The sequence below is a fragment of the Cyprinus carpio genome, chromosome B6, assembly GCF_018340385.1.
Source record: "Cyprinus carpio isolate SPL01 chromosome B6, ASM1834038v1, whole genome shotgun sequence".
Classification (NCBI taxonomy): Eukaryota; Metazoa; Chordata; class Actinopteri; order Cypriniformes; family Cyprinidae; genus Cyprinus; species Cyprinus carpio.
The window spans coordinates 10,835,018-10,862,587 of NC_056602.1; the positions used below are offsets into that span (position 1 = coordinate 10,835,018).

At 35.2% G+C, this 27,570-nt stretch overlaps 3 protein-coding genes across 6 annotated transcripts; 2 read left to right on the plus strand and 1 right to left on the minus strand.

Annotated features, from left to right (window-relative positions):
* Positions 1 to 786: 786 nt before the first annotated feature.
* On the plus strand, positions 787 to 10,001 carry LOC109092402 (mapk-regulated corepressor-interacting protein 1-like). The gene is made up of 5 exons (XM_042725230.1): positions 787 to 791; positions 1,421 to 1,501; positions 6,406 to 6,548; positions 6,672 to 6,776; positions 7,024 to 10,001. Exons 1-5 carry the CDS (start codon positions 787 to 789, stop codon positions 7,089 to 7,091), a joined length of 402 nt encoding a protein of 133 aa, XP_042581164.1. The 3' UTR covers positions 7,092 to 10,001.
* anapc11 (APC11 anaphase promoting complex subunit 11 homolog (yeast)) lies at positions 10,002 to 11,920 on the minus strand. Of its 4 annotated transcripts, none has more exons than XM_042725686.1 (4): positions 11,905 to 11,920; positions 10,453 to 10,566; positions 10,164 to 10,305; positions 10,002 to 10,043 (listed from the first exon to the last, which is right to left on the minus strand). In XM_042725686.1, the coding sequence occupies exons 2-4, from the start codon at positions 10,559 to 10,561 to the stop codon at positions 10,028 to 10,030; spliced, it is 267 nt and encodes an 88-aa protein (XP_042581620.1). In that variant the 5' UTR covers positions 10,562 to 10,566; positions 11,905 to 11,920; the 3' UTR covers positions 10,002 to 10,027. The 4 variants fall into 4 exon arrangements, with proteins under 4 accessions (XP_042581620.1, XP_018961738.1, XP_018961740.1 ...); XM_019106193.2 differs by lacking the exon at positions 11,905 to 11,920 and adding an exon at positions 10,919 to 11,079; XM_019106195.2 differs by lacking the exon at positions 11,905 to 11,920 and adding an exon at positions 10,919 to 11,033 and having other exon boundaries at positions 10,453 to 10,563.
* A 154-nt stretch (positions 11,921 to 12,074) lies between these two features.
* Positions 12,075 to 26,815, plus strand: ccdc40 (coiled-coil domain containing 40). Its single transcript, XM_042725684.1, has 20 exons — positions 12,075 to 12,335; positions 12,446 to 12,467; positions 12,582 to 12,673; positions 12,886 to 13,053; positions 13,163 to 13,246; positions 15,164 to 15,383; positions 16,078 to 16,235; positions 16,523 to 16,645; positions 18,959 to 19,080; positions 19,163 to 19,406; positions 19,516 to 19,698; positions 19,897 to 20,142; positions 20,333 to 20,546; positions 22,146 to 22,315; positions 22,659 to 22,750; positions 23,801 to 23,921; positions 24,001 to 24,189; positions 24,844 to 25,002; positions 25,270 to 25,407; positions 26,624 to 26,815. Exons 1-20 carry the CDS (start codon positions 12,333 to 12,335, stop codon positions 26,738 to 26,740), a joined length of 2,865 nt encoding a protein of 954 aa, XP_042581618.1. The 5' UTR covers positions 12,075 to 12,332; the 3' UTR covers positions 26,741 to 26,815.
* Positions 26,816 to 27,570: the final 755 nt, after the last annotated feature.

The following is a 27,570-nucleotide window of genomic DNA, read 5'->3' on the forward strand; positions in this document are numbered from 1 at the left end:
TGACAAAACCTGACTAATAAAGACTAATTCTACTAATTCTATTAATTTATTCAATTAATGAGTAAAATAATGTAAACAACTTGACGATACTTGATATTTTGTTCTACAATGCAAATTACACACACCCATGCAGAAAATAAAAATTTTGAAACAGTTGTTTATTTTTTCATATATGTTAATACATAGGAATGTTTGGGGTGTGAGTGTGTACAGTTTACGTTGTACAACAAAATATCAAAGTATAGTTATGTTTATCACAGACCAGAAAATTAATAATCATTATTACAACATCAAGGGCAATAATAAACAATGATTTTGTCATGATATTGTAGCTTGACTCACTAATGAGTTCCTGTGTTTTTCATTTCTAGGCTATTTACATGATGCAGTTTTTGTGTAATTACACATACAGTACATGATCAGCATTAAACAGCCTGTGTAAATCATTTTAAATGCAGTCCATAGTATTGTGATTGACTGAAGAAACAAGTTATATTTAAATAATAATAATTAATAATTCCTTACATTTATATAGTGCTTTTCTGGGCACTCAAAGCGCTTTACATAGAAGGACTGGGGGTAAAACCAGTACTGATTACCAGGGCCCCAAAGGAAGGGAGGGCCCTTGAAAAGTCTGGAATATATTTTATTTTACCTGGATATTTTCATGGGGGCCCATCAGGACTGCCTATGCATAGGGCCCGGGATCTTGTGCAACGCCCCTGCATAGAAGGGGGAATCTCCTCGTCCACCACCAGTGTGCAACAAAAACGACAGAAACATTTAATGAGGTAATTATATTGTTATAAAATATATATATATATATATATATATATATGTGTGTGTGTGTGTGTGTGTGTGTGTGTGTGTGTGTGTGTGTGTGTGTGTGTGTATGTATAACGCATAATGTTTCTGAAAGTAATGTGGAATGTGAAAATCCTTCTGAAAGCCAAGAACGTGGTTGACAGTTGACCGTGGAAGTGCTCTGCTGAATGAATCGCGAATGTGCTGTACTGTGGGAAGTCGTTTACGCGAATCGGTTCTTTTGAAACACGTGATAACCGGATCAATAAACCGATTCAGTGATTCTTCTACAGTTACATACGGTCATACGTGATTCAGCTTATAGAAAACAGTCAGCATTTTAAGTACTACATTTACTTGACCCATTAATTTATTTTATTTTTTCTTTTTTTTTTTTGTTTTAATTTCAGTTATTATTAGTGTTTGAGCTCATTTGGGTTTCAGATATTTTTGGAGTAAGGTATGTGGTTAAATGTAACTAAATTTCACAAAAGCGCACACTGGTCCATCTATTTCACATAAAGAAGTCGCATCGTAGCATGTTGATGACGAACCGATGATGTGTTTCATTGAAAAGATCCGATTCAAAAGAATGATTCATTCTCCAATCTGACAGCACTGATTTTGCTGAACGCAGCTGCGTACGTTGTTTTGATAATTGTTTTTTGGCTGGGACAAAGGATTTCAACGCCACTTTGTAAGTCTCGAATGCGCAAAAGTTTTAGTCACATAAATCGCAATATATTAGTTACGTTAAATCGATCCCTGGTTTAAGCATCGAGTTCTGTTGTGTTTTGCCGAGGATTGCTGTTATTTGACGTTAGCTTGCCAAGCTAGCCGGATATCAGTCGCGAAAATATGTTATGTTATGGGAAAATATTAAGACATATTTGCTATTTGAATGCTATATAACGGCAAATTAGTGTTTGTGAGACTGACCATAAAACTATATATATATATATCATTTCCAAATATTAATATGTAATCTAGATGACAGCACGTACAATGTTTTAAATATAGACAGGTGTAGCAGTCGATTCCGTTCCCCTCTGGAATTCCCGTCCCCCCTCGACGAAGCGTAATAAACGCATGGTGACTGCGTAATAAACCCGACAAAACATTTCCCCAAAGTAGCCCAATTCCGCGGAAAAAAGACTGTGAATTTGGCAACCTTGCATTATGCAAATACACCAAAACACAACTGGATGTACGGAAAGCAAAAAAGGACAAATGTCTTGCGACACTGCAGCATAGTAAAATGGTTCTCACACTCCAGTTAATGTTTTTATTCATCTTCCAGTTGTCCCTTTGTTTTTGTCTTATGTCCGAGTTTTTGCAGTTTAATTTTGCCTATGCAAATTAGTGTAATCTGTCCGTGTTGACGTCCATGTAGAGCAACAATACATTTTTATTAATATTCTATTTGGTTAATCTGTTTACCTTCTTACTGATACAGTGGAATATATTTAATCTGAACACTTATCCAAACGTTACTGTTTTCACAAGAAAGCCTTGCATACAAGATTCAAGTGAGGAACATAATGTTGTAATTGTAATTCAATTTAATTCAATTCAATTCAAGTTTATTTGTATAGCGCTTTTTACGATACAAATCATTAAAAATCAGCTCTACAGAAAATTAAGTTTCTACAATATTTAGGAGTAGCTTATCAGTGGTGACTGTCAGTTTATGTGCATACGGCAGAAAGGTTCAGAAAAATCAATAAAAGACTTAAACAAACAGACGATTAACACTATTAACAGCAATTATGCAATCAAACTTATAGCAAAATGTGGTAGTTCTGTATGTTGTCTCTGGGTTAGCATCATCTGAGGTCCTCTGAGGGGCTGGCATCATCTCTTCTCAGGTGTTCTGGATCCAGACTGGAGCTTGTGTATATCCTAGGCAAAACAGAGAAACAAATAGACATAATTAGCGTAGCTGCTGTTCCAGCCAAGTAAAATTAATTAGTTTGTGTATAGCTAAAGAATAATAATGCGCATTTGAACAGATATAACTGCAGTCCAAAATTATGAGATGCATTATTTGAATGCTTGGCCAAAGAGGTGTGTTTTTAATCTAGATTTAAACAGAGAAAGTGTGTCTGAACCCCGAACATTATCTGGAAGGCTATTCCAGAGTTTGGGAGCCAAATGCGAAAAAGCTCTACCTCCTTTAGTGGACTTTGCTATCCTAGGTACTATCAAAAGTCCAGCGTTTTGTGACCTTAGGGAGCGTGATGGATTGTAGCGTGGTAGAAGACTAGTTAGGTACGCAGGAGCTAAACCATTAAGGGCCTTATAAGTAAGTAATAATATTTTGTAACTGATACGGAACTAAATAGGTAACCAGTGCAGAGACTGTAAAATTGGGGTAATATGATCATATTTTCTTGACCTGGTAAGGACTCTAGCCGCTGCATTTTGGACTACCTGTAGCTTGTTTATTAAGGATGCAGGACAACCACCTAGCAGTGCATTACAATAGTCCAGTCTAGAGGTCATGATGTGTGAGGTCATGAACATGTTTCGTAGCTTGGCAATGTTTCTAAGATGGAAGAATGCTGTTTTTGTAACATTGGAAATATGATTTTCAAAAGACAAGTTACTGTCTAATATAACACCCAGATTTTTGACAGTAGAGGAAGTAACAGTACATCCGTCTAATTGCAAATTGTAATCTACGAGATTCTGTGTAATGTTTTTTGGTCCAATAAGTAATATCTCTGTCTTATCTGAATTTAATAGGAGAAAATTATTGGTCATCCAATCTTTTACATTTTTAACACACTCTGTTAGCTTAGATAATAATAATTTAGAAGTTTCATCTGGTCTTGTTGAGATATATAGTTGATTATCATCAGCATAACAGTGGAAACTAATCCTGTATTTTCTAATGATATTACCAAGGGGCAACATGTATATTGAAAATAGCAGAGGACCTAGGACAGATCCTTGTGGCACTCCATATTTTACTGGTGATAAATGAGATGACTCTCCATTTAAATAAACAAAGTGGTAGCGATCGGACAGGTAGGATCTAAACCATCTTAAAGCCTGCCCTTGGATACCTGTATAGTTTTGTAATCTATCTATGAGTATGTCGTGATCTGTGGTGTCGAACACAGCACTAAGATCAAGTAAAACTAGCAATGAGATGCAGCCTTGGTCTGATGCAAGAAGCAAGTCATTTGTAATTTTAACAAGTGCAGCTTCTGTGCTATGATGGGGCCTGAAACCTGACTGAAAATCTTCATAGAGATAATTTTTTTTGCAGGAAGGAGCACAATTGAGCAGACACAACTTTTTCAAAAATTTTAGACATAAATGGAAGATTTGAAATGGGTTTGTAATTTGCCAGGTCACTAGGATCTAGTTGTGGTTTCTTAATAAGAGGCTTAATAACCGCCAGCTTGAATGGTTTTGGGACGTGACCTAAAGATAACGACGAGTTAATAATATTGAGAAGCGGTTTTTCTGCTACAGGTAACAACTTTTTCAGTAATTTAGTGGGTACAGGATCTAATAAACATGTTGGTTTAGATGCAGTGATAAGTTTATTTAGCTCTTCCTGTCCTATAGCTGTAAAGCACTGTTGTTTATCTTTGGGTGCGATGGATAAAACTAAAGTATTAGACGCTGTAGAATCTACATTTGCTATTGTATTTCTGATGTTATCTATTTTATCAGTGAAGAAATTCATGAAGTCATTACTATTTAACTGTGAGGGAATATTTAGATCGGGTGGCATCTGGTTATTTGTTAATCTAGCCACTGTGCTAAATAAAAACCTTGGATTGTTTTGGTTGTTTTCTATGAGTTTGTGGATATGCTCGGCCCTGGCAGTTTTTAGAGCCTGTTGAGATAAATCAGGCAGGTTATTTGCGAATCTGTCTTTGGTGGCTGGAACAATAGTTCTGTAATTGGCATACAATCTTAGAGTGCACCAGAAAAAAATCAATCGATCAATCATTCAAAATAGCGCAGTTATAAATTAGAGAGATGACCACAAAATGTTGTAACCTGAATGACAGTTCTCGTTGGCATATGAAAGCAATGGATATGAGGAAATTCTAAATTACAAACCTCAACGTGTTTATCCATTTGTCATAAAAAAAGGGCAGAAATATTCATTTGTAGATGTTCCTCCAGTTTCGTTGATGGTAAGCAAACTACTTTAAATGATAACTCATCTACACTTACAAGTTTTCTTATAGTGAAGTGAGGTATAATGATACACCAAGACTTGATACTAACAAAAAGTCAATGCTTGTCAAGAAACTATACTTAACTGACTTGAAGCAACTAGCACATTGACAATAACCTGTTTTTCAATTTCAGTTTAAATGGGCCTTCAATTGGGCTTTTAGAACATCATTGCAGGTTATTTGTTTAGATTTTAAGAATAAATCTATTTCAATAGATGGCAAACTTTATCACATCTCCTCAAAAAACAATGTAAAGTTAAGAAGAAAAGTGGTTGCTGGATAAAAAGAGGCCAGATTTTTATTTTAGAATTAGAACATTGTGGAACTGAAAAAACCAAGCTTGCTATTTCAGCTAGATTCTACTGTCCTGGAATGGGGGTAGACATTGATAAATGGGTAAATAGGCTAGTACATTTTTTTCCTTTTCAACATGTGTATGTAAGCTTGTTGTCCACAGATATGCATGGGTTTTGAGATAGGGAAGTCATGAGGTCACAAAATGTAAACATATTAATGTTGCTATTATAATTTTAAGGTGGACAAGCCTCTCGTACTGCTGGGCATGGATTTAGTGGAGAAAGTCACCAGGACCAACAATGGAAATTAGTACATTTGTGTCCTGGTTGACTATTACACAAATAGCCTGTGCTATTCTGAATAAATCTGAAGTAAATCTCACTGCATTAATTTCTTTTACAGGTTTGGGGCACCAAAGAGAATTCTTACTGACCAAGGCATAGAGTCGGTTAACCAGGCTTGCAGTTTGTTGAATGAAGGAAAGAAAAAAAAAAATCAGTATCCATGAAAATGTTCATGTGTGCATAGGATTCTGATATGTACACAACATTTATGGTTTATTGTATATTTATTTTAATGTATGTTTTGTAAACACACACAAGGATGTTTTTAAGCTTTCAGTGCACACATACAGTAAATACAACCACAGCAAGACATATAATAATAATAAAAAAAATTAGAATAAATTAATAAGTATAAGACAGTATAAAACAGAATAGCCAAAACCTTAAGCGTCACATTAAAATCGGTAATAAATTTGATTGGAAAATTTTTCAAATTGAAAAACCTCTCTTCTTAAAACTATTTTCAAGTTTCGGATTAAAGACGGTATTTTGAACCATTGTACTTGCCATACATCAAATCCGAGGGTAACAGAATCGGCCGCTTCACCGGCTTTAAAAGCTGTTCCTACAGTTTTTAGCAGGTTTTATTCAGATTTTAGCCGCCTTTTTGTGCTTTTGTCACTTCCTAGAGATAGCACACAAACAATCAGGGAATTGACTCCGTGTTGCCAATTTAATAATAGACTGTTTAACAGTGGGCCTGTCACTTAAGTGTTTTAAATTTGATTTAATAATAGTAAACTGTTGCATAGGGATTTTGACAGTGTTGTGGGCAGCTCTCCAACTTTAAAAATGGTTCAGAATTACAAGCAGACGTCTGGAGCCTGTTCCCAAACCAACACTGAGGAACTACTCACACCAGCACATGAGGAAAATGTGCGATTCATTCATTACAGTAAGCTGCCTCGTGAGAAATCTTTTCAAATTTCAGAGACCCATCAAAAATATCCTATTTGTAAGAGAAGTGTATATTTTGGGGAACTAGAGCTGTCTATAACATTAACTCTTCTTCCAACAGCTTGGCAGCGTGTCATGAGAGAAATGCAGACTTGCCAGGGAAGAGAAAACAATAACCAGGGACCTCAGAAGTATGTGGAGAGGACGCCAAACCCTGCACTAAGCTGTACGTTTAACTAGTTTATTTGTCCTGAGGATTGTATTTAGTTGTTAAAGGAACATAGAGTGATAAATAACTATTGGTTGAAATATTTGGCTGTTTGAACAGCTGTATCTCAGCCCTTATCTTGCCAGTGGCGATTTTTCTTAAAAACTGAATGCAGTTTTATATTTTCTGATCCTTTTCATAAAGAGTCACTTGAAATATGATTTTGAAAATGCATGCATGCTGTCTGTTTGTTTCTGCTCTTCAGCTTTTACACCAGTGGACTTGAATGATGTGAAAAGGAAAAACACACAAGACTCCAAAAAGTCTTCATGAAACAATTGGATTTATCCAGCATAAAGACTTATCCAGCATAAAGACTTATACAGCATAGATCTCATACCTGGTGCACTGATGTTATTCAGGCCTTTATTTGCCAATCCCTGATCTTTTTTTTTAATTTATCAGTGTTGTTCACTGATAACTTTTCCCGCGTTTAGGGACAAAGTGCTGCTTTAAAAATGTTTAAGAAAGAATTTCCATTGATTTTCATATAGAGTGCTGCAGTGATGTTTTTGTATTCAACAAATGCCTGGATTTATTCATTGGCTTTTGAATTATTGCAGAAAACAATATCTGTAAAGTTTTGTTTATAGTGATAATTTTCACAAATGAGCACAACTTGGATGTAGAGTAGATTTCCTGAAAATCCCGAAATCCTTTAGCCATTTTGTTGCCTCACCTTTTTTTTTTTCTTTTTGCTCTCGAGACAAATAGAATTTTAAAAAATGCATGGGGGTATTACTGATGTATTTTATGTTGTAGAAAAAAGCTTGTTCCCATGTTACCTTATTTCAGGCATTAGCCAAAAACCCATTCAAGATAATGGGAATCAGAAATGCTAACTCGTTTCTGGGGTTTGGCCTAAAATATAACATCCCTAAAGTACTCTATTTAAGTTAATGTAAACTAGCATACATGTCAAAAAGCATACCTATTTGATATATGATTTTTAAGTCAAACCAACAAAATAATTTATTTGACCCTTGTATTATGTTCTGGGTCAATTTAACCCATTTAGATGTTTGAGCTGTCAGAAATACCAGTTAACCTGTGGTTTTATTCTTGATATTTTGTGACTTTTTCTTATTTAGGGCCATGAACATGCATGCAAAGTGAGGATACACTGATGTGTTTTGAAGTGCGCACACAAATTTGTTACGATTTTGATGTTAGGGGGTCAATTTGACCCACATTTTTTTGTTGTTTTAAAGCAACTGTACAGACCCAAATGAAATATATTTCTTGGGTATATGTTGTTATGTTGGTGTTTTACAAAATTAGCCACCGGGTGCCATTCAAACTCCATTGATTTTTTTTAAAGCATTTTTTTCTGTCACAGAATTTCTCTCTCAATATTACTTCTATCACAAAATAACCACCAAATATGGAATCTTGAGATGATATGTATTTTGTCAAGATTATAAAAAGTTTTGATTCTAAAAGACCGTTATACATTTTGTAAAATGCCAGATTTTAAGTACCATTTCCATGGTGAGGCAATGTCCAATTTCAAAATGGATGAATTTGAGGTTTTAAGCTTTCAAATGATATATAATTTATGATGATTACTAAAACATGTGATAGGTAAATAGGAAATGAAATATATATTTTTTGTGACAAAGGTCAGAACCCCTATTAAGATGTATATGTTTTGAGGTGCACGCTTGTCATAAATTAATCTATTACTGTTCCTAGATAATTTGTAAAAAGAAAAAAAAAACTGTGGTAAAATATCTATTTAGGAGTCTTAGACCTTTCCAATGATATATAGTGTGTCATGATTAGATTAGGATTTAACTGTAATATAGTAGTATAGAATATAGTAATATAGAAGTAAACTTCTGCCAGCGGGACGGTGACAGTTTAGGGGTTAAAAATCAATCAACATCAATAGTATGTACTGTGTGAAAGATACTGATATTAAAATTGTTCCGTTCATACCCGATTCCTTCTTGTTTTTATTAATGTGAATGCAATTCGGGTCAGTTTGACACTCTTCATCAAAATCGTTCCCCGGAAATCGAACATAATACAAGGGTTAACAAAACAAAACGAAAAAAAAAAAAAAAAACTATTTTCCAGTACAATTATTCCATGTAACAAGAAAACAGAAAGGATTGAAGTAAGATTTGCTCGTAGGTAACCTACTGAACCTTATATGTCTAGAGTATTGTTGAAATTTGAAAAGGGCCAATCATATCTAGCTGTTTGTGACTGAGGGTAGCATTTAGGAAAATATGCTATGTATTAAATTTTGTGCTTTTAAAACATTTTAATCATTTTGTTTATTTATTTTAGTTTATCTTGGCTTACAATTTGAATTTGCCATTTTTATGATTTGCAGACACAGAAAGACCTAAATTACTCAGTTTGGTACTTTTTCATTATTATTATTAATGGTGGTTATGGGGCAATTTCAGTCAATGGTTCAACTGTCCTGCAACCTCTGATATGTAAGATTCTCTCTGGTATATAAAAGATTATTTTCATGTAGCATATTTTCTCCCAATAATGGATATATTGTTTCTGAAAACACTGATTGTTTCATTGAAAACATATAGACATATGCACATATAAACATACAATGTTTATAGAAATAATATTTCTCTCTATTTGAATTCTATTTTTTATAATTTTGCCTGGTTCCTTTAACAAGCATTTAAACTCACTGTCCACAAATTTGCATGATTATTTTTTGTTTTACTAATGTTAAAATGGTTCACAAATATTAAAACACAATAAATACCATCTATTTTGGTTTACAGATTTCTGCAAGAAAGGTACAGCACAAAGATTTGGTACAGACCAATGCATTATCATTAATATTTTCACTTGGAAATAGTTAATTTATTAACTTAACTAATTATATACAAACTCTATTTCAGTTTCTCTAATTGTTCAATATTTCTTTTGCTGCATTAGTTTATCTCAATAACTGTACCAGTTGTACAACTGGTAACCAATTCATCTTACTCCACTCTTTCCAACCATTGCATAAACCACATAATAAATGGTTTACTCATAAATCATGTGGTTTATGCACCTTAATATAATATAGTAATCAGGGCAAAACCATACCATCTGTTTTAAAATATATATATATTGTGGGTTATTTAATCCCCAAATTCTACATTTGTAGGATGTAAAATATACCATTGTACAATAAACAAACAAAAGAATCGATCCGAGTGTGCAATTATTTAATCTCCTCATGAAGTGTCTCCCCTGAATAAAAAAAAAAAAGAACATTCATTACTACGACAGTAATCCAAAAATATATAACATATATACAGAGTTCACAGTGAAAATCCAGGTGTTGTGCTGTTGTCTGACAGGCGAGCTCACTCTTTAAACTTCCACTCCTGACGACACATTGGGCACTGCTGCTGCACTTGCTGAGAGTTCAGCCACTTCAGGATGCAGTGCATATGGAAACAGTGAGAGCACTGACCCCAAACCAACGGACAATCATCTCCTGGGACCTTACCTGATAAAACCAGAGAGTACATTTCATTTTGTTATGCTGATGACATTTTGTTCAACTACATAAGCAGAACTTAATCAGCAACAGGACTTAATAACAAAAAGGCACAGGTGGCAGACAGTGTAGATAAAGCGAAATCAGGTTACCCACAGTCTGGGCAACAGCCGTTGAAAGGCGCTCTGCAGATGCCGCAGTTCTCATCGTTTGCCACCCACAACCACGACGCCACACCATTCCACTGCTTTATTTTAACCTTCATCTCTTCTGGAAATTCACAAAACAGAAGAGGCTGAATTCACAAACAGTCATTTTATATAGGGTCCCTTATACCATGGTACTGAATGAATATCATATTCATATAGCCTGATATTTACATGATACGTTGCAAAGTATTTCAGAAATTCTGTGGTAATGAAACAGCTTTTCATGATCGTACTACTACGACACAAAATTGTACTATTATGGTATTATTATTATTTTGTTTGTTAGAATGGAATGACATATCCACCCATGTCCACTCCGCTGTGAGTAAAACACTGTCCTGTTAACACGAACGTAATACAAATCTCAACACGGGACAGAGAGTAAATAATCAAACTGGTTTTAAAATACTGACCCACAGAAGTGTAATCATTCATCAAGCTCACTATGTTATTGTCCAAACATCCATTCCTTCTTCATATGTGCGCACTTCTTCTTCTTGTTTTATGGCGGGTGGCATCCAACGTTAAAGTGCATTACCGCCACCTACTATACTGGAGTGTGGACCAGAGTGACTAACAGAACTTTAAAAAAAAAATTATACTCCATATTCTTTTTACTAACCCAGTTTCCCTCAAGAATACAGTTAAAGACTTATAATTTCCTGTTTGACCGAGTATTTGCTTTGCATCTAGTATCTCCTGTGGTGTCCTTCTGAATATTTCTCTTCCTATAATATATTTTTGGCTGTGACATAGTACTTGTTCTACTGATTCCTCCTCTGACAATACTCACATAGACCTGTGGGATGTTTTCCAATGAGATGTAATGAATTATTTAGACTTGTTTGGCCCAGTCTTAACCTTGATATTATATTTTCCTCCTTGGTACATCGCTCTGTCATCCTCATCCTTCTTTCAGGATGGTATAAAGATGTATGCCTGTACTTCCCTTGTTCAGTTTATCTTGCCATTTGCTGATAATTTTATTTTTAATTATTGTCTTTATTTCTGTTTTCCTAAATAAAATGTCCATTGTATTTTCCTGCCTGACTGCTTCCTTTGCTAATGAATCTGCTGCTTCATTCCCTTTAACTCCCCTGTGAGCAGGCCCCCATATAAATGTAACCACTATATTTAAATTATGAAGTCTGAAAAGTGTTTCATATATTTCATTAACTGTCTTTCCTACCCCGGGATGCAAATGACTGTAACAATAATAACACTGAACTTGAATCTGAGCACAGAATAACTTTGTTAAGTTTAACTTGTTCTACCAAGTGCAGAGCTGTTGCAACTGTATAAACTGCCAGATGATCTGATGTTCTCCTATTCCTTCTTTTTCTTCTTCTTAAGCGGTTTTGGCGGTTTGTAAACCAACTTATAGGTGCTTTACTGTTACCTGATGGACTGGAGTGTGGAACAAAAGTTTGGCAGGAAAAAAAAGTACTAAAATAAAAGCTGTAACCTTTATATTCGTCCCAACCTGTTTTTATACAGTATGGTTCCTTAGACATGTCCTATGTGCGCACTGCCTCTTGAGCTCAGCTTTCTTCGCGCTCTGAAACCAGTTGAAAGCACAACACTGCCACCTAATGTGTGGGAGGTAAATATTTGTCTTTAAAGAAGGTAAATGAACAAGATAACAAGAAAGTGACAATGAAGAGAAAAATAATTTTAGGACCTCTGCTATGTTTTATACCTTGTTGTTTGAGATTTTTTTTTTTTTTTCAGATTGATTGTCTTTCTTATAACAATAGCGAATCCGGAAGTGTGGCGTCTCCTAGCAACGGAGATGCAAAAGAAACACTGCAGGTCTCGCGGTGCTAAATGGTGATACCAGAAATTATTGTAAATTGAATGCTAACTTTTTAGATCTTTGATAAAAAATCATATTGATTATAAATATTGAAAAATAAGCTTCGTAACTCTCTGCTACTCAGGACCAGGATACAAAAGAAACAGGTGATAGTTTAAAATGATCGAACATACAATTAACAATTACTCCGTAATGCCCTCTTAATGTCTTATATATGTGTGTTTGTGTTGAATTACGGTACTTTATTTTTGATTATGAAGAGATGGAAGGTGGTGGGTGTGATGAAGGTCTGCCGGCGGATCAGATGAACAGGCAGGAAGAGGGTCCTGATGAATTTACTGAGCCTCATGAGGTCTAGAGTCTTACACGAACCTTTCACTTGCATCAGTTTAACACTACATTACTAAAGACATTAATCATACAGATGATATCAGAGTGTATAACATCGTTTTGCTTTAGTTTTCCTATTGTCCTAGCAATCAGGGCTTGCAATGTGAACTTGATGTTTTAATGTAGAATAAAGGTTTGTGCATAATTTTATTCATGGGGGAATCGATGGAGCAGTCAAACCATTATGACAGAGGCACTGATCATGCTGAGACCAGTGGACTCACAGCTGGGTTTAGTGGACAGCACTCCCTCCAGCTGGAGATCAGTGGCATTGAGGCAGAAGGGAGCGTCAGTGAGGAAGATGACGAAGAGGAAGAACTTGTAGTGTTGGATCCTGAGCATGTGAGTAAACTTGATTTTTTTTGGCTAAGGCAGTAAAACAAAAACAACAACAAAAAAAAAACACTCTGATACCCCTGGTCTCATGTTTTGTACATTTTGTACCCATCAGCCTTTAATGAAAAGATTCCAGTCTGCACTGAAAAGCAACCTAAGAAATCAGCTAGAGAGATTGAACCTTGAGCTCCACGAGAAGGTAATAAAAAAATGTAAAAAATCTCTTGGTATTTTTTGCTGAAAATGTTTGATATGATCCTTCTTTGTAAGTCATTCTATAACTTGGGGTACATGTCATGTCCATGGACTCTATTATCAATTTTAGTAGTTTTTCAATAACTTTTCACTTCAAACAATGATCACTTTTATATCAGGGGACATTTCTCAATCATTTAATACAAAAATACAACAGATATCCATCTTTTATCTTGAAAAAAATGGTATATTCTATACTGTAAAATGTGAGGTTTTGCAATTCAGATTAACTCTAAAATACATATTTCTTTATATATTTATTATAAATATTTGTCTAAAATAATCATTAAATTATGAAAAAGACGTTTAAAAAATATTTTGCTCATGCATTTAAACTAAATCATCCATTTTGTGTGTGTCCGAGAAATCAGTGTCAACTGTGTTACTCCCTATAAAGCCCCTATAAATCAGCAATGGTTTGTTCCAAAGTCACATGTCCAACATCACCTGATGTATTTTCTTTTTTTAGAGGGAAATTTGAAGACAGTGGGGAAAGTCATAACTTCTCCTCTTCAATATTTTATCTAGATTGTTGTCTGCACATAGAGTAGATTAATTGACTGTCACTGTGTTATCAACATGTTCTGGTGAACTTGCATCACATGTTATATTTATAAATATGTAGAGAAAGAATATAAAAACAAAAGTTAATCAAGGTCATGTACTAACTATTCCAAAGTCAGCAGTTTGCACAAGGCCCTTAAATGGCTGAAATGTCAACTGTGTTAGCTGTCAACTGTGTTACCCATCAACTGTAACACAGTTGACAATGTTGGTAATTCAGGGTCAATTTATACTCCCACTGAGTGTTGATGATAAAAATATATATTCACAAACTTTGTCATTACACAGAAATTACATAGGAATTACCTAAAACCATGGAAAACAATGAAAAAAAAAACTCATGGCCACAATTTCTATGAACTCCATATCCATAATATTATATACACATTATATTCACATTTGTCAAGGGTTAAAAAGCATTCAGAATTTCTCATGAACCTTTATACTATTATGGATTTGGCTTATATCTATTTCTGCTTAGTCATGACTTCATTTACCATTATAATAATACAATATATATGTATTAACGTTAAAATATATATTATAATGTGTGTGTGTTTAAAATGCTTAATGGATACATAGTTCATTCTTACCTGTCAACTGTGTTACTTTCTCAACTGTGTTACTTTGTCAGCTGTGTTATGTGTGGTTTTTATGTTATAAATCTGTTAAATGTGAACTAAACCATCAAAAAAAAAAAAAAAAAGGTGGGATATCTCTGGAGATGGATGTCTTTGGTAAGGATGGTGAATAACACTAAATTCAGAATACTGTGGATTTATGTTGCAGAAAAGTATCATCCTTTATGATAGCATCCGACAGTACACTCATTATGAAGCCCCAAATTCATATTTTCAAATCAGTTAGACATTTAACCTTAAAAACTCTGGTGAATAGACTCAAAAACCTTCAAACAAATGTGTAATCAAACATGTGGGACTTCATTCATGTTTTATTTGACACAACATTTGTCCATAACACAATTGACAAAATAATGAACCAAATGTTAATTTTCATTAACATATTTAAAAAGTCATTAGAGCTTAAGCTTGCCAAACTATTAATTTAGCACATTAAGGGTATATATTATTAAACCACCTAATTTATTTATCAAAAAAGAATACTGATTTTCTGACTTTTTGGCTGACATGAAATGTACCCCTAAATATAGAATGACTCTTGTGTAACTAGACGTGCACAATGGGCAGAAATTTCTTCTGTACTTCGGGAAATATCTGCACACACACTTGCATACAAACAAGGGCTACAGAAGCTGATCGTTACTGCTCTGTTGCAGATAGTAGTAGAAAAGGCAGAGGCTCGGAAACGTCATGAACTTGCTGAAGAAGTATACATGGTGCATGAGATGTTGGCCAGACTCCAGGCGTCTCTGGAGGCAAGTCATGAGGCTAATTCCCAGGCTGCTGCTCAGCATAGACATGCCCAAGGCCAGCTGGATGGGGTAAAAAATCAGTACCAAGATGCTGCCAGTCAGGCTAACAAACAATGTATGCAAGGTGAGAAGAAGATCTATGAACCAGTGTTATTTTGTATATTCATATACGATTATTTTTATATATCTATATCTATCTCTATCTATCTATCTATCTATCTATCTATATATATATATATATATATATATATATATATATATATATATATATATATTAGTTAGCTTTTTTTAAATATGTTTTTTATTTTATTTTTTACATTTTTTTGTTGTTGTAGTTTTGTTGTTTTGTTTTTGTGATTTTGTCATTTATTATTATTATTTTATTAATTTATTTTTAAAATATTACTACTTAGGTTTATTTATTTCAGTTTTAGTTTTAGTTCGGTTTCAGTTTTTATTTCCAGCTAGTAATTTTAGTGCTTCAACTTTTTTTTAATTGCAAAGGCAACATTTCTAATTTCGATTTGGTTTTGTTTTTCATCTAATATTTTTATTTCAGCTTTATCTCAATTAACAAAAATATTTTCAACAAGAATGCAATTACAGTAGAGAACATTTTGCACTAACCGACAGCGCATTTTTAAGATGATTATTTATATTTATATTATTCTTATTGTTCATTAGTTATGATTTTTCAAAGAAACTGACAAATAAAACATAATATGCACAATACTTCTTTCATAAGTTGATTTACCCCAAAAACATTGTGACTCTTTGGCATTGTAAAACCCTGTTATTCAGTTGTGCTCTCTTTATAGTTTCTGAATTACAGTCTAAAGTGGACAACCTGGCCCTGAAGTTGCTCTACATGCAGAACACCAATACTGACTTACGCTCAGACATCAAAGCCATAATAAATGCTTCACACAAAGCCCAGAAAGCGAGAACTCAGGCAGAGGAGAATAAACACCAGCAGGTGGAGTTCTAGAGTGCATAATTGCTGTTAAATGCGGCCATGTCAAATGTTTTGCTATTTTAGTATATATTAGCATGCTTATATAATGATTTTAACCAGAAAATTCTATGTATGTGTTCTATTCTATGTATGTATGTGTGTGTGTATATATATATATATATATATATATATATATATATATATATATATATATATATATATATAAGCATTCATATAATGCATTCTCTCCATTTCATTGAAGCTATAGTATATGTTCATTCAAACATCTCTCTCTTTTTCTCTGTCAGGATCTTTATGTTGAGCGTTTGATCAAGCATGTGGAAAAGCTCTCGGAGCAGATATCTCTGTATGAAGTTCAGATCATCGCTCAGACTGAGCAGACAAAGGCTGCAAAGGAAGCTCTTTCTGAGGTTAGACACCTCTGCAACAGATCAAGTGAAGCATACACATTCAAAGTTATGAATTTTTAAAAGTTATGAAACACATTTTACTTGAAACATCACATTTTGGTTATGTTAAAATTTTAATATTATTAAGAGCAACAGTACTGACTTCTTGAGAGAATTTCAATACTGGTCCATAATTAGTTACTTTAGTACCACTGGTTCTGGCATTAAAGGGATCCCGATAAGATTTCAACACAGAAGTCATGACATTCATGACTAATGAAATTCTTAGAAATTAAGTGTTTTTTCACCATAGATAAAGTATAGATGAAGATAAAGTATAATTTAATAAAGAAGTTTACATAACCACTCAAAATTTGGACTTTTTTTTTTTTAAAGAAGTCTCATGCTGTTGATTTGATCAAAAATACCAGTAAAACAGTAATATTGTGAAATATAACTACAATTTAAAATTATTGTTCCATTTTTTTATATTTTATGTAATTTATTGCTGTACTAGCACAGCAGAATTTTCAGCAGCCATTACTCCAGTCTTCAGCGTAACATTCTAATATGCTGATCTGGTGCTGCGGAATTTTTTATTTTTTTTATTATTATTATAAATGTTCAAAATATATTTCAGGATTTATTTCAGGATTCTTTGATGAATAGAAAGTTCAAAAGAACAGCATTTCTTTGAATTAGAAATCGTTTGTAACAATATATATTTCTTATAGTTTGGATCAGTTTAATTCATCCTTGCTGAATAAAAGTATTACTTATAAAAAAAATAAAAAAAAAAAAAACTTATGGACCCTCACTTTTGAACTGTAGTTTATTTGTATTGAGTACAATTTGGTGACATTTTAAACAAAATTGTTTGTCTGTCTGTAAGGCCTTAAACACTTATACAAGTACTTATTTAATGTATTATTTAAAGGGGTCATATGATGCGATTTCAGTTTTTCCTTTCTCTTTGGAATGTTACAAGCTCTTGGTGCATGAAGAAGATCTGTAAAGTTGCAAAGACTAAAGTCTCAAATCCAAAAAGAGATATTCTTTATAAAAGTTAAGAGTCAACCACTCCTACCTAAAATGGCTCATTCTAACACGCTCCCACATGTCTGCGTCACAATGTGGGAAGATTTGCATAACGCCGCCCAAATGTTCATGCAAAGAAAGAAGGAGCAACTTTTATTCTATCTGTTGCCGCTGCCACCATGTTGTTGAGACGCTGTGTATTTCGTTGTGAAAGAGAAGCTACTTTGTTTGGTCTTCCAAAAGAGGACACAACTAGAAATCAGTGGTTAAGTTGTATTTACAACACTGTTCTGGAATGGTTCAACCCAAATATTCAGATGTGTGCAGCACATTTTATGGAGGATCAGGACTGTTTCCTGTGAGAGTAGCCTACAATGCCGGTCTCTGTTTCTATAAAGTGGGGCAATTCCAACTTTGCAAGGACAGTCTGGCACTTCTGACACACAGTCTGTAAGTACGTTTTCATATGTAAAGGATTTGCCACTGATGATTCAAATGCAAGTTTTGAGCAGTGTAGAGTAACTGTTAGAGCTTGTTGTTTGTAATTTCTCTGATCACAAATGCAGACATGGTTTTATGTTTACGCAGTGCGATACACAACGCGACGTAAAAAGACAGTATAAGTCCTTAGAATCAGTTATTATGTCCCCACTGAATGCAACAAATGCCTCATTTGTAATGGGTTTTATTGGTTTTGTCTCAGCACAGCGGGACACACTGCATCACAGTGTTAAGGGGCGTAACATTTCCGTCACATGCTTGATGCATTCATCCAGTCACAACACACTGGATAGCTGGCCAATCAGTGTACACCTCGCTTTTCAGAACGATGAGCTTTGTAAAAATCGACACGTTTTAGAAAGGCGGGGCATAAAGGAGAAACAATAATATACAGTATGTGAAAAATAATGTGTTTTTTGAACCTTAAACCACATAAACACATTGTATAACAACAAATACACAAAATAATGTGCTTTTTAGCAACATCATATGACCCCTTTAAATTTAACAGATGATGGAAATGGAAGTTCCTTTTAGCATTTTAAATTACAGTTAGTTATATTTATTGATTTAAATTTCATTTAATCTTAATTGTACTTCCTTATATTCAGAATCAGTTCTGCATCCTTTTTACTACCTCCATTCAAATTCATTTCTGATTCAGAACTGAACTGGAATTTTAAAAGCCTTCTCAATTAAATTCTTAATGGTGCACAACCCTGCCAAGCATATACTACAAAAAATAACCTTTGTAAATGTCACCCATGTGTGTGTGTGTGTGTGTGCGTACTATAGGCGCAGCTGGAACTGGACTCTGTGGTTATTGAGCGTAGGCAGTTACTCCAGCAATGGAACAGCAGTCTGTTAATGATGAGGAGAAGGGATGAGACTTATACTGCTATGCAGGAGGAACTGAGGTATATAACATAATGCTCAAGATTTCTTTGTGTGTATGATCCAACAAACAGTACTGATTTGTACTGATGATCCCTCTTCCAGGCTGACCAATGATCAAGTGCGCTCTCTGGACACAGAGATTGAGGGCTACAAAAAGTCCATCACACAGGAAGAAGAGCAGAATGAGCGTCTAACTCTGCGTCTGAACCGGGCCCAGAATGACTGCACCACCTCACGAAAACTCATCACACACTCTCAGAACCATCAGGAGGTCCTGCAGGCCCAGTATAGCACATATACACGAATGCTGCAGGAGACAGAAAAGACCCTCAGTACACTGCGTGGGGTACTTCATTCACATCAACCTACAGCTCAAATATTTTTGAAGACAGGTTAATGGGCACTAGTCAAAAGCTTTTGTCTTTCTTGAAATGTTGAAATCTCTCTTTTTTTAGGACTATGATGTGCGTCAGTCTGAGCTCAAGGGTCTCAGAAAGCAGATGGAGAAAGAGTCTGCAGTGCGTGTGGATCTGGAGGACCAGATCATGAGCAAGCTGCAAGAGCAGCTTACTCACAATAATGCAGCAAAGTACTCGCGTCGACTGACTGATAAAACTGCAGCTCACAGGAGAGAAAAGGTAGGATGCTTTCGGCTAACCCATTCATTTTCACCACAATTTTTTTGAATTATTGTCTTAATTTTAAGTTAATCATTTGTAAGTTGTGTGATGATTTTTTTTAATTAGCACCTTGATTTTTAATTACCTTTGGATTTTTAGGTGTAGTATGACCTGGACACATTGAATTCAAACTTGTGCATTTATATGATTTCTCAGGAGGCTCAGTTAACTAAGTTAGAGAATGACATCAATGCAGTAACGCTGGAGGGGCAAGAGGTGGCGACACATCTGGATTCTCTGGCTGCATTTCAAGCTGAACTTGAGCAAGAAATGAGCCAACGTCACTTGCTCCTGTCTTCTCGCGAGGCAGAGATTGCTAAACAAGTTACAGATATTGAGCGAAAACAGGCCACGATCAGCATCTACAACAAGAAGATCAGGGATATTGTGTCCAGTACAGGGGTTAGAGCTCACACTTCACAATCAGTACATGTTTGAACATATGGATGTTTCGAATAAGGCATAAAGGTCTCTCTGATGATTCTAATGAATAATTGCATTTTCAAGTTACTGTATTCAACTCATATTTCTATTAATTTCCATGTTACTGTAGACACTGTATATTTAAACTTTTCAATGTGTGTGAGAGTAGAATGAAGACCTAGGTCCTCTGGAGATCCGCGCAGCCACCTTGTCTAAGAAGCTGGAAGAAGTTGGTGCTGAGATTAAAGAGCAGCAGCAATTGTGGCTCTGGCAGCAGGGGGAGCTAGTGAGATTCACTCAAGAAAAACAGGCCCACAGCTCTTCTGTACAGACCCTGCGAACAGAACTCACAATACTGCAACAGAGCAAGATCAGGAGAGAGAGTATGTACTTTTTACTAACGTGTAGTGGTGCATTGTATGTGTCTTAATTAACTCTTTATCATGTTATTCCAAAACTGTAAGATATTTCAAAGAACATTTAATCTGGACCCCACCGGCTTTCATTGTTTGGAGGGGGGAAAAAAGCAATACAGAAAGTAATACAGGTTTGGAATGACATGAGGGTGAGTAAATAATGAGAGAATTATAGTGAACTATACCTTGAGTACAGTTTTTCTTGATTGCTAACACACTATAACTAATTAATTTAGCCCAATTTTCCAAACCATCCATACAGTTCTCGAAACAAAGACACGTTTCTCAAAACTTTGAACACATTTCACCTGTTTGCACATGTTCCAATTTGCTCAGTGTTTTCTGCAAAATTCTACACAAAAATGGCATAATTTTGCACAGGTTTAACCATGTTTTCATTCAGTAAACACAAACACACAATGTAATTAACTCAAGCATCAAAAAATGAACTCAAGCAGCGCACATTTATCCATGTGTGAACATTAAGTAGCTAAACTGATGACACACAGGTCAGAATCTCAGGATGGTATGAACAAGAGCACAACTGATTATGTATTTTGGAAAATGAATCCTGGTAGTGGGAGACAGAGTAATTGGAGAGGAAAATAAAAATGAAGGGAATGAGGTCAAAGGTCATTTGTTCCTGATGAAATACAAAGCACTATAGTTGACCATGTTCTTCTGCATGGACTGACCATGAGGGAAGCTGGCCTACAGGCTCAGCTAAAAGGTTTCAATACTACTTACACATACAATATAATTACAGTACATAGCTGCACTACTTCAAATGAGCAATCTTTCATTATTCTATGTACAGTAAATACTGTAACATGTTGTATACCCTCAAACTCATTACTGTTGAATTGATTTGTAGCCTTAAGTAGTCTTAGAAGACTAAGAAACTGCTATAACAAATAAGGACACTACCAATACTGTAATGCAGTTTGGCAGAAGATGCTGAATGAATGAATTTATTTATTTATTTACAGTAACTGACGGTATATTCCAATGTGTGTTTACTGTATATTCAGTTGTTTGTCTAGTGCTTTTCATCTACTGTAAGATCTCTTTACAGCAGTGTAATGAAAGTAAACTTTTCTTAAAGTTTATTGCTGAATTTTACTGTATCTGCACCCCTCTATTTTTGTTGTATACTGTTACAGACATTGACTAGCAAAAGGATTCCTATTTCCCAAAAGGTTTTTGTAACAGTGTTTTGAACTGATCTCACTAGTGTTCTCTAGGCAGAAAAATAGTCTTGTGTATTTGACAGGTTTGAGTCTGACAAAAGAGAACATGTTCTTGACTAAACTATTTGATTTTGACCTGAAATTTTGCACAAGTTGGTGTGTAATTTTGAGATTGTGTTTATAGTTGTGAGAAAATGATGAATTGTTTCATGAATTGTGTGTTAGCAATCGAGAAAAACTATAATATGGAAAAACCTTTTTGCCCTTTGTACAAAGAGAACAAACAAACAAAGTTATAAAATGTGTCTGAGAAATAAATACATAATTGATATTGTGCTCTGCATATGTGTGTGTTGGTTATGTTTGTGCCTATCAGGTGTGATGGAGCAGGATCAGCGCGAGCAGGCAGATCTGGAAAAACAGATTAAAGCTCTCATGGCAGATATGGTCAAACTGAACTCTCTGCTTACTAAGAACAGTGATCTGAATCAAGCCCTGCAGCAGAGCAACAGCCTGATGGAGACAGAGTTTAGACAGAGACTCAAGGTACAACACTATGCACTGTGTAGTTTTATATTGTGAAAATCACATTTTTTACGTATTCATCTGTTTTTACTCTTTCCATTTTGACAATTGTACTGCCTTCGTTTCCAGAGCTTAGCGTATAGTAAGAAGTAACTGATGTTAAGTAATGCTGAGTGCAGAATACTGTGGCCCTCAAGGTCCTTTGTCCTGCAGAGTTTGAATAGGGTTGGAACTAAATATGGCAGGACAGTGGACCTCAGAAGTTGAGGAACCCTGATCTAAATAGACATGTAATATTAGTCATATGACTTATTGTGTAAAAGACATTTTAAACACTTTATTTGTATCTATCTTGTGTGTGTAGGAGGCTGAGAGGGATTCGGTTGAGACTCAGCTGAAGCTGGAGAAGTTAAACGAAGAGAAAGAGAGACTTATAAACAGCCTAGTGGAGGCAGAGTGAGTCCAACACACTTTAAACATACACACCCTGACCCTGACTCTAGTATCTCCTGATTTAGTATCACTTTATTACAAGGTTCCATTTGTTAACATTAGTGAACTAAATGAGTTAACATGAAATAACAATGAAAATACAGCTCTGGAAAAAATTAAGAGACCGCTTCAAAATGATCAGTTTCTCTGGTTTTACTATTTATAGGTATGTGTTTGAGTAAAATAAACATTTTTGTTTTATTCTATATACTATACTGACAACATTTCTCCCAAATTCCAAATAAACATAGCAGTGGTTCTCAATTCTAGTCCTTGCAACCCCCTGCTTTGCACATTTTGTATGTATCTCTTATGATTCAGATGTTTGTTAAATTCGACCATAAGTGCCCTGCGAAGTGGATGTTACAGGATATTATGATTCCAGTTTGAAGGGAGTGTATATGTTCTATTCAAAGGGCATTTAAGCATGTTAAATAAGAGAGTGGTGGGTTCAAAAAAACTTCTACTTAATGACATTGCACTGTAACTCTTTACTACGGGAGAAGAGCTAATGTAGGTGACATTGTTTTATGGAATGAGGTTGGATCACAGTAAGTTTTCATTTAATGACAACATCGACAGTTTGCTTTTTTAAATTACTTTTTTGATAACTTTTCCCTGTCATTTCTATTGCTGCTAAGTGATTATTGCATTCTTTGGCTTCTGGTTGTTGTTGGCGTTCAATCTGCAGCAGTTGCCCTAATGTCATGCCATTGGATACAGCAAATTCTTGGTTCGAATAGCATAATTATATTTAGCCACTCTTATAAATTTTGTTAGAACAATTACAATTAGAACAGGACTTAACTGGATCCTAATGCCTACCTAGAGAACATTTTTGGGCATCTTCAGTGATGAGTATGCAGCTAACTCATATGCCTTTGACCCAAAAATGCTGTTACGATCAAAAGGTCACTAGGTTAGTGATACAGCCATACATAGAATCAGTATAATACCAGGGCTAGAGAATGAACACTATATTGCTTTGTTTTGTGTGTGTGTTTGTGTGCGAAGGCGTCAGATCATGCTGTGGGAGAAGAGAACCCAGCTGATGCGAGAGACTCGCTCTGCCATAGATTCAGACATTGGACAGGGAGACATACGAACCATGAGAGCAGAGATTCACCGCATGGAGGTGAGTGTATAAGTGTATTTGTGAATGTAACTTCTAAGTGTGGTTTCAGTCTGAAATGTTATGTACTGTATGTGTCCAGGTTCGTTATGCTCAACTGATGAAGCAGCAGGAGAGGTTGTTGAGAGACATGGAGTCAGTGGTGGCCAGACGTGAGACAATAGCTGTTCGGAGTGAGGCTCAGGCACGATCTGACCATAAGCAGCCCACACACAACGACTACCACAACACTCTCCAGAGCCTCCGCCGAAAGATTCTCCAAGCAAAGAAGGTGTGTGTTTGCGTATCAAGGTTATAATAATTTAGACATTTTAAATGAGTTTCTATTGTATTTTAAATATATGAATTATTTATTATTATTTTTTTCATTTTTTATTACTTCCCACTTTATACATAATTACATTTACTCTTAGCTATTTCTACTTTCAGTTTACTTTTTCTGCACTTATATTCTAGTAGAACTACAGTTTCTGAATCTGAATCTTTCCTGGGATACTTAAGTGTGATAGGCCAGTGGTGGCAATCACAATCTTACAAAATATTTTGCACAGTGATATAATTGACCATTGTCTAAGGAAGCTGAATTTCTTTGTGGCTATATGTTAGCTTTGGGTTTTGAACTTCAGTATTTCAGTATCACTTCAGTATCAGTATTTACTATAATAATAAGTAACAATAACTTACTGTAATAAGTGGGATAATTTCATATATATTGAAAAACTGAAAAGAAAAGTTCTGTTTGTTTTATTGGATATTTTTTTTTTTTTTTTTTTTTTTTTTATTGTTTTTTTTTGTTTTTTTTATTTTTTATTGTTTTTTTTGGTTTTAGTTGTTTTATGCAGTTTTTATTTACAAAATGATTTAGAGACTGTTTTGTCTGTTATAAAGAACTAGCTTATGCCTTGTTTACTGTGTGTGTGTTCAGCAAGCAGAAGAGTGTGATGGTGCTATAGCTCAGCTGGAGGAGAGGCAGGGCTCTGTGACCTTCAGCCTCCGAGACAAACGTATGCATCTCAATGACCTGCAGAATACCAGAGCGGTTCTCACCCGGGACCTCAGCGCTCTACAAGAAACCAAAGAGAGGGTCAGTCAATCCACTAACAGCATAAGCAATTGCATACTAGACATCCAGTGGCGGGTCACAGCCACAGCCAGTGAACCAGTTATATTATATTTAAATCAACCATTGTTGAGCAATTTTACTTCACATGCCAGTCACATCAGAGTGCCAAGTGTACTGTGTGTTTACATAGACTTTAATTAATAGTAGGTTCTGACCACTTAAGTTTATGTTCTGTAACTGTGTGCCGATTATTTGGCATCACCAAAGGTTTTCTGCTCACTTCTACAGAACTTGTATCGTCTGCCCGTGCTGCAGTGTCGGGCAAAACACCTGCAGGCTGTTAAGGAAGGACAGTACACTCCGGTGGCCAGTGGAGACACAGCATTGGAGCTGGCTACACAGAAACAGGAAGAGCGATTGAAAATGGTTAGTGTAAAATCCATGGAAGATTCTCTGAAGTAAATTAGACAAAAATCTTGTGTTATATGGTCAAGCATGCAAAGTTAGATGTAGATCCAAAATTCACTTAAGTTACTGAAGATGACGAGGCTTAAAGGGGTCATGAACTGCCTCTGTTTTTTATTTTGTACTGTTCTCTAGGTCCACTTATAATGTTAGCTAGAATTTACATCAAAAAACATTATAATTTAGATGTAATAGGCTATTTTCTCTCCAGTTTTTCACCCCCCTCATCTAAACGCTCTGTTTGAATAGGTGTGGCGGATTGTACTCTCGGAAGTAAACGCCCACTGCTATTTTTGGCTAACAGTTATGTATGTTTGACAGCCTACGTCCTTCACAGATGGACGCGGCTGTGATTTAGGTTAAATCGCATAAATACTCATATCAAACTATCTGTTTAACAGACAAAGCAATAGTGATCTTGTAATAAAAACAGTTACACTTGTGTTGCGACATTACTGTTAGATCCGATATAGTCGACACAGTATCGTCTTAAATTTTTTAATCATTCTGAAAATCCAGCATCAAATTGTGCCTTTGTTTGTAAACTAATCCACGGTAAAATGAAGTGAACAAAGGATGTAGTTATTACTGACGCAGTCTGGAACTTCATTACAAATAAAGTAGTGGCATTTTACAGCATCTTGTTGTCTTCGGAGCCATCTTTATTGTTTTGTTTCTGTGTAGACCTGCGTGTTAGCCTCTTTTGTAAACTTTACATGCATAAATTGGTGGGTGGGGCTAAACAGGCAGCAATGTACTGTAGAAGCAGGCGCTGATCTTCTGTAGAGGTGGTGCTCATCCACACAATTACATCATGGAGCGGTACATTCCACAAGCTGTCGGTTTGGCAGAGTAAATATAAGCTGTTTTTAGACTAAAGAGAGAACTTTTTCTGAAAATATAGATTGTTTTATGGTACAATTACTTTTTTTTATGTGAAAATATCAAGGGAATTTTGAAGAATTTTAAAGAGCATCTACATAGATGCAATGACTTCTAAATTAACCCTCAAACAAAACTAAATGCTAAATAACTGAGAAGCTCATAGCAACCTCAAATGTTTTGTGTAATTGCTGAAGTTGAACCAGTGGGGCAAAGTGGAGAAAAGCAGAAGCTAGTGATTTCAGAAACCAATAAACAAGACTAATACTAATTCCTTTTTGCACTTTTATCTTAGATCAGTTCAATCCTCCAGCATTTGGCTGAAGAGTACCCTCAGCATCACAGTGGTCTCCAAAGGATTAACCTATCATTGGCAGAACACAGACACAGTGGACTCCAGGACAGCCAGTGACTACAGAAATGTATTGCATAAAATAAAAGTCATATATGTACATACGTACATGTTTGGCAGTTGTTGGCCTGGTCAGTATGAGGTCTGGTTTATTATGAGAAGTGTAGGGAAAGGTCAGAGAAAGGAATACTGATTGTCTGTTATTGCAAGGACGCTTTTATGAAGAGGGGCAAAGACATTTCTTTAGATAAAGCAAACAAAAAAATAAATAAATAAAAATCTTTGAAACTAATGGCGCTTTTCCTCTGGGTGTTACGACTCGGCACGCGTTTCCACTTAAGTTTAGTACCGCTTGATTATTCACATGTCGTTATAATTGTGCCGCGTCTACTGCGGCGACTCCTGAAAAACTTTTGCAGCGTCACAATGTGCCTACTTATACTATACGCTTAAAGTATGTACTTTTTTGGTGAAGAAAAAGTACACACTTTTGAGTGTGTAGTAGAAGAGTAAGCAAGCTTTAGGACATACTATCACATCATACAATTGCGTCTTTAACGGACTGCTCTGTCGCATAATTACACGCACCCTGTCACTGTAAACTGGCCTTGCAATCATCTTGTCACAGTTAACATCCTCCACATTTCATTTCATTTCGCCTAACTTTCTTCCATATAGGAGAGAAAAGAAGTAGCAAGTTGATCTGCGAGCCACGGGTCTTCATGCAGATAACTCTGCTCATATTTTCTGCATAATGATGCATTTAAAAGTTAACGACCAAACGGATGTTTATAAAAGATTACATTGTTGTTGCAGATTAAATATAACACATATAACATTAAATATTTTTTTTTGCCAGGTTAAATGTTGATTATTATTATTAGTAACTC